General features: G+C 42.2%; 2 protein-coding genes, 1 non-coding gene and 4 pseudogenes across 4 annotated transcripts in view; all 7 read right to left on the bottom strand.

Annotated features, from left to right (window-relative positions):
• Positions 1-1,147: 1,147 nt before the first annotated feature.
• On the bottom strand, positions 1,148-3,542 carry LOC123122875 (60S ribosomal protein L13a-4; the record flags this gene model as incomplete). Its single annotated transcript, XM_044543243.1, is given in 4 exon segments — positions 1,148-1,513; positions 2,841-2,928; positions 3,013-3,129; positions 3,252-3,542. Coding segments are annotated over 4 exon segments (621 nt in total). The 3' UTR covers positions 1,148-1,369.
• Positions 1,628-1,710, bottom strand: LOC123126917 (small nucleolar RNA SNORD24). Its single transcript, XR_006462120.1, has one exon. It is a non-coding gene; the product is annotated as a small nucleolar RNA SNORD24 (small nucleolar RNA).
• Positions 1,798-1,872, bottom strand: LOC123126359 (uncharacterized; annotated as a pseudogene).
• On the bottom strand, positions 1,985-2,061 carry LOC123126356 (uncharacterized; annotated as a pseudogene).
• Positions 2,180-2,255, bottom strand: LOC123126353 (uncharacterized; annotated as a pseudogene).
• On the bottom strand, positions 2,402-2,477 carry LOC123126351 (uncharacterized; annotated as a pseudogene).
• Positions 3,543-4,561: 1,019 nt separating the features above from the next.
• Positions 4,562-6,528, bottom strand: part of LOC123122873 (uncharacterized) — a 5,395-nt gene continuing 3,428 nt past the window's right edge. The window contains exons 4-9 of one of the 2 annotated variants that reach the window (XM_044543242.1): positions 5,874-6,130; positions 5,692-5,773; positions 5,502-5,568; positions 5,225-5,410; positions 5,070-5,130; positions 4,562-4,980 (exon numbers count right to left, since the gene is read on the bottom strand). In XM_044543242.1, coding sequence (XP_044399177.1) covers positions 4,808-4,980; positions 5,070-5,130; positions 5,225-5,410; positions 5,502-5,568; positions 5,692-5,773; positions 5,874-6,130 — 826 coding nt within the window. In that variant the 3' untranslated portion in view covers positions 4,562-4,807. Of the gene's footprint in view, positions 4,981-5,069; positions 5,131-5,224; positions 5,411-5,501; positions 5,569-5,691; positions 5,774-5,873; positions 6,521-6,528 lie in introns of both variants that reach the window. The other variant, XM_044543241.1, reaches the window with a different exon arrangement.

Below are 6,528 nucleotides of genomic sequence, written 5' to 3'. Positions count from 1 at the left end.
TTTGGTGAGAATCCAGTATATGGTGCAAAAACGTTCAGGAGAAGATTCTGAATGTCAATGAGGTTGTTCTTACGCATTGCGCGTGTCGTCGAAGAACATTGTGTATTCTTTCAACAAATAAGAAATGCAACTCGAGGTCACAATAGTTTGAAAAAAATCGTGCAGCCGTGAGAATGCTTGCATACGGATGTCGAGCTGATTCTATTGATGAATGGAAGAGAGTATTTGCATTGACAGTTTGAAGAAATTAACGAAGTCCATCGTTAAGATATTTGGAGAAGAATATCTTCGAGCTTCAAATGAAGGGGACACCATAATGGAATATATCGGGACTGGGCAACTTTTGGGAAAACAATATCAAACCATCAAGGTAATGAGAATACTCACTTTGCTAGGAGACAAAGAAGCATGTAGAAAGGATGTAGAGCAACTTTTGTCAAGACAATATCAGACCCAAGGTAATGCTCACTTTGCTAGGAGACAAAGAAGCATGTAGAAAGGATGAAGGGCGAGCGCGTTTGGGGGTTTTCAAACTCGTTTTGGCAGTGTTCATGATCCTGCATGCTTTTGGCATCAAAAAGGCTTGTGACATACCATGACCACCTGCGTGATATTTCATGCATGATCATAGAGGATGACGTACCACCAGTTCAGCGCGAATCTCTTGAACGGCAATTGCAGAAATTACTTGAATGCATCGACGGATAGAAGGCCACCCTGATCATGAATGGAAACATAAGTTATGTTTCATAAAATGTTGCCTTCAAATTATTAAGTATTTAAGTTTGATGTATCATTGTTTGAACTATTATGATGATAGTAGACACATGCATGTGTCATTAGAATTGTTGTTTATTAGGAGAAGCCCAAAAACTCGTTTTACACGAAGATTTCAAAGGTAGCTCCAATAAATAAAGTACACAAATCTTTTCTTTTGATGAGTTGTGCGCAGAATCACTATGGAACCCAGCATATACAGAACTCACTAGGAGAAGTATCCCACAAAAACAGTAGTCACTACTAGACTTTCCTAGCCGCTAACCTGACGAGTGAAAGAGAAAGACATGTACAAAGGGAAACACGTTACTTTTAAATTTCCCACGATAACAAGGGACTGCTAATGCTGTACTAAATTAAAAAACCCGGCTTCAGCAACATATAATCACCTGATAGACATTCACTAGAATCTCCAAATGCACACATTTGATAAACGGAACAGTTCACCAGGTAGAAAATTTCAAATGAGGGTAGCAGAACTGCATGCATAACAAAGGTTTACCAACCAGATTGTACTATCAGAGTTACCAAACTACTTAAAATACGACAGAGGTTTCCCAAAACTGATGGCGCACGAAAGCTCTGATATCTCTTAGTATTTGATCGGAGCCAGGATCTCCAGCTGAGTTCCCAACTTCTCCTCGGCTGCCTTCTCGGCCTTGACGCGGAGCTTGGCCAGTTGCTTTCTCCTGTCGTAGGAGACCTTGGCCTTCTCCTTCCTCTTTTCCTCCAGCTCCTGAATACAGGCCAAAGAGCGATGAGAAACGGTATGCACAAACATCAGCACACAATGAACAAAACCTGGCAATGGGGGATGTACTGTAATTGTAACATTAATCTAGAACTAAAGAGCCTCAGAGATCTTGGTGGTTAAGATCATCAAGTGGGATAAACCCATCAAGAGTAGCAAATATTTTGATAACATCACAGGCTCATAGGAAAATAAAACACCAGCAAAACTGTTGAATGAATTGAAACCCAAAACAGAGCAAAATCTCTTAAAGAGCACAAAATGGCATAGTCTGTCTGAAGTAGCTGGTTGTGATAATCATGAAATATCAGTGGAATTCAAACAATTTTCTTCATCACGCAGAAGCATGCAATTGAACCCAATAGAACACAAAGAGCAACAAGGTTGCGACCAAAATAAGAAGTGCATGTACGGCCAGTTATAAAGCAGTGCAAATGTAATTCAGGAGATGCCATGATCCGTCAGAAGTAGCTGGTTACACTAATCATGAAATATCAGTGGGAATCCGAACGATTTTCTTCATCACCCAGGATCATGCAATTCAACCAAAAAGAATACACCGAACAACAAAGTTCATAACCAATGTAGGAATGCATGTACGGTCAGTCTAAAGCAGTAAAAATGTGCAAATGTAATTCAGGAGATGACATGATCCATCAGAAGTAGCTGGTTATAATAATCATGAAATATCAGTGGGAATCCGAACGAGTTTATTCATCACCCAGATCATGCACATCTAATTAGCCAGCAGAACACAAAAAAGAGGATTCAAACTGTATTGCCAGGAGGTTTGCAAAAAACTAAGAAAAGTATTGTTCATTGCCCAATCATGAAGGAGTACAAATGTGCAAATATAATCCCAGAGATTGCATGATCCGTCAGAAGTAGCTGGTTGTAATAATCATGAAAAATCAGTGGGAATCCGAACGATTTTCTTCATCACCCAGATCATGCACATCTCAGCCAGCAGAACATCACAAGTAACATAAGTAACACAATGATTGCAAGCATGAGCAAACAAAATTCTTAACAGTACTAAAAGCATGGTCTGTGACTGGTTTCTAAAATCTGTGGGAATCAGCATAAACATTTTTTAATGCAGAAAAAATCGTTTACCGCAAGGAGAGCTTATATGACAGAAGCTGAACGCGTATCTATTAGAGTACCAGCAAATCAGATTGAACTTTCATAGATTAGGACAACTAGACAACTTTAGTTAGCATGACAGAAAAAACTAATCGTAACACACTGGTAGCAGTCGAACACTAGCAACTAGTGAGCACTGAAGAAACAGGACAAGGAAACAGCATACCCTGATGGTGTCGGCGTAGTTCCATCCGACCTCCTTGGAGAGCTGGCCGAGGAGGCAGTACCTGTGCCCAGGCTGCAGCCTCAGAACCCTGCAAAACCACACGACACGTCAACATCAAACACACATACAAGACGCACGCCGAGATCTAGAAGACAGTCGAACAACGACGTACTTGAGCGCGTCGGGGATGACCATGCGCTTGGTCCTGTCGTACGGCGGCGGCACGCCCTCGTACGCCTTGAGCCTGGCGAGCGCGGCCTCGCCCCTCGCGGTCTTGTGCGGAATCATACTGCAGAGCGCCACCAAACACGACATCGTCAGAAACGCACAAACCCAAATGGACACGGCGACGCACGTGCATAGGCGAGGCGACGGATCTAGGCGGCCGCGGCGGCGTCGCCGGAGACGTACCCGCGGATGGTGCGCCAGAGGATCTTGGCGGGGGCGCGGAAGTGGATGGGGCCGTGGGAGGGCTTGGTGTTCATCCTCTTGCGGAGGAAGCGGAGGTACTTCATCTTCTGGCGGACGAGGCCGCCGGACATGCAGATCTCCTCGCAGCGGACCACCACCACACGCTGCCCGTTTAGCAGCTCCTTGGCGACGATCGACGCCAGGCGGCCGAGCATGTGGTGGCGGGCGTCCACCACCACGCGCTTGGCGCACACGCCGGAGCCGGACACCATCTCGCCTCTTACCTGGCGGCGGCGGCGCTACTAGGGTTTGGAGTTCGGGGGTGGAGGCGGAATGGAGAGGAGTGCGCCGCTTAGGGTTTCTTATTTATAGATCTCCGCGTTTAGGGTGTCTTGCCTGGGCTAGTTGCTGGGCCGCTCCGGTCCGGGCCGCAGTGTTAAATGGGCTAGGGTTATTTAGATTTAAAAGGCTTTATGAGGTTGGAAAAAGTTATTCTGCGCTGACGGGCTTGCTGAATGATTTTGTCTGATATACATACGGTTGTGGGATGTCTCAAAAAAAAAACATACGGTTATGGGTACACTAAAAAAACATACGGTCGTGGGTTAAAAAAAAACATGCCAAATGTTGTAAATGAAGTACTAAAAATACTCCAAATATTAGTTATGAGTACGTTCTAGCAGAATGAAAATGATGACCTTCAAAATGACAATGTCATCTGAAATGAAAAACAAATGTGTCGAGGGAGGAATTATTTGTAAAAAGCTTTTGTCCATAATTTAAATGGCTGATAATATTAGGAGAAACAAACAGGCTGGTTCAATTTTCTAAACTAAATTATTATTATTTTCTATCATAGATGATAATTTAATTAAGTTTAAGTTTATGATAGTCGGATTGCGCTATTCTCGTATGCGTGAATATAGCTTTGCGAGCTTTGATTTCATGTTTGGCAAATTATGTTATGATCTGACTAACTCCTAAAACACACATAGAAACATTACGTGTCACAAAGATGAATCCATACATGTTCTGTATATCATAACCCAAAAAAAATGTCAAAGAGCAGTTCAAGCACATGGGACAATCATACTCCGCAGCAATACTACTTTTTAGAAGTGGTGTAGATGTTATCTAGTACTAGTTTTTTTTAAGCAATTCAAAACAAACGGGATAAACACTGGAGTAGAACCGTTAAGGCTAGCAAGAAAATGGGTACAAGAAATAAAAGTACAACACAGACCCACAGCACTGCCCTGGTAGGAAAAAACATAAAAAACTGGAAGAAGAACTGAACAAATACAAGGCGGTGACAAACAATTTTAAAAAGTTGAGTCACCATCTCAAAATTCATTCATATTCACTTGAAATCATCCGTACAAGTTATAACTGTTGGTGCCCAAAATCCAATCTTCGATCCACCAACTTTTTCCATAACCCACGGTAAAATTAGTTTGGAGGTCAGGTATACAACAAACATGCTATAACTTGCCCTCATGTCTGAAGAATCGACACAAGATCAGTCTACTAGTCCGCCTCACTACATAGTGGGAAGTTCAGGCACAAGTTAATGCGCCATACTCTTTACCAGCTATTTCAGCATAGAAGTTCCAATGTGTATCACTCTGTGTAATAAAAGGTTGACCAAATGGATTATTGCGAACGTAGCACTCAACATCATCTGCAAAAACGAGTTTCTCCAGATACATGCGAAGATCTCCACCGGGACCTGCTTATCGGGAATTGTAATTTATATGCATCAATAGGCTGTAGTAGTGTAACAGGTAACTACATTGACATGAAATGGTGAATGCATACCCAATGAATTGTCGTTCCGGTTAAGATAGCTGAATGGCTGAGGAAAAATGGCAGTATGTGGCTGCATAACATAGGCATGAAAATATGCATTATTCAAATATGGAGATGATACAGTTAAACAAGACACTGGTATATGAAAACAGCTGAGAAAATACCGGATTACGCAGAGCCTTGTAAGGAGAATCGTCCACAAGTAATGTATTGGAAGGTGAAAAGTCCCCCTCCTTCCATGGAAGACCAGGTTCTTCCTTATTCCACAGTTTCTTCAATTCCTTCAGTACTATTGGTTTGTGCACGTTCTCCAGTGTGTTACGTCCAGTCACTGTGCATTTATCCCTGGCCTGACCATTTGAACGTTATAAAACATATCAGAACCAAAATAACATACAGTAGAGCATGCCCACCTACCACAGGTTCGTTTCTGTTACTTACCCAAGAAAACAGTAGGTGTGGTTTGAAATCTCTCATGAGGATGTCAACAACAGAATCAACATTTTTCCTAGAAAAATTATAAACCCCACATTAGTAAACATGGAGCAATGAGGATTAATATAAATCCCACGTAAGTAAGCATGGAGCAATGAGGATAAAGTAAAACAAATCTGAGGATAATAAATCGTACCGTTTCCTTGAGGACCATACACCTAGCTCGAAATTTTTTATGCAGAAGTTGAGAAAATCATCACAGTAAGGCCTTCGGAAGACTGGTAGAAAGGTGTAGTGCTATATTAATATCATCTGTGACAGTTCTATATCTGCATTTTCGCAAATAATAATTACGGACAATTGTACAAGTAACTTTACCTAGTTTCCTTCGAACCTTTGCATCAGCCATGTGAGCATTGTGGAAATCTTCATTGATATCCGCAAGAAGGCCATTGAGATCTAGAATAAGAAGCTTTTTCTTCCGAAACCCTGTCAAGGAATCTCTTGGAGGGAAGGACATTCTAAGCTTTTCACTATATGCCTGAGCTAAATTTGAAGGGCTTATCCGGTCATTGTTGTGATTTGTTGATAAGCAAGTTCGTTCTTTCTCCTGCATTTCATTTCTTTCGGTACTGGTATGATCCAAATAACTCCTTCCAAATCCATGCTCTGAATTCCTCCTGGCATCTGATTCATACATGTTCATACTGTGATGAACACCTTCCCTAAAGTTAAGGTCTGGTCTTCCTCGCTGAAAGAAGTTTGCACCTTCATCGAATGGATACGATTGGTTCCTCTGAAATCCATGTTCTGAATTCCCCACGGAGCCTGATCCATAGATATTCATATTGTGATGAAAACCTGCCCTGAAGTTAGGGTCTGCCCTTCCTAGCTGAAAGAAGTTTGCGCCTTCATCGAATGGATACGACTGGTTCCTCTGAAATCCATGTTCTGAATTCCCCATGGCGCCTGATCCATAGATGTTCATATTGTGATGAACACCTGCCCTGAAGTTAGGGTCTGGCCTTCCTAG

Source organism: Triticum aestivum, chromosome 5D (genome assembly GCF_018294505.1).
Source record: "Triticum aestivum cultivar Chinese Spring chromosome 5D, IWGSC CS RefSeq v2.1, whole genome shotgun sequence".
NCBI lineage: Eukaryota > Viridiplantae > Streptophyta > Magnoliopsida > Poales > Poaceae > Triticum > Triticum aestivum.
This window is presented reverse-complemented; position numbering and strand designations above follow the sequence as displayed.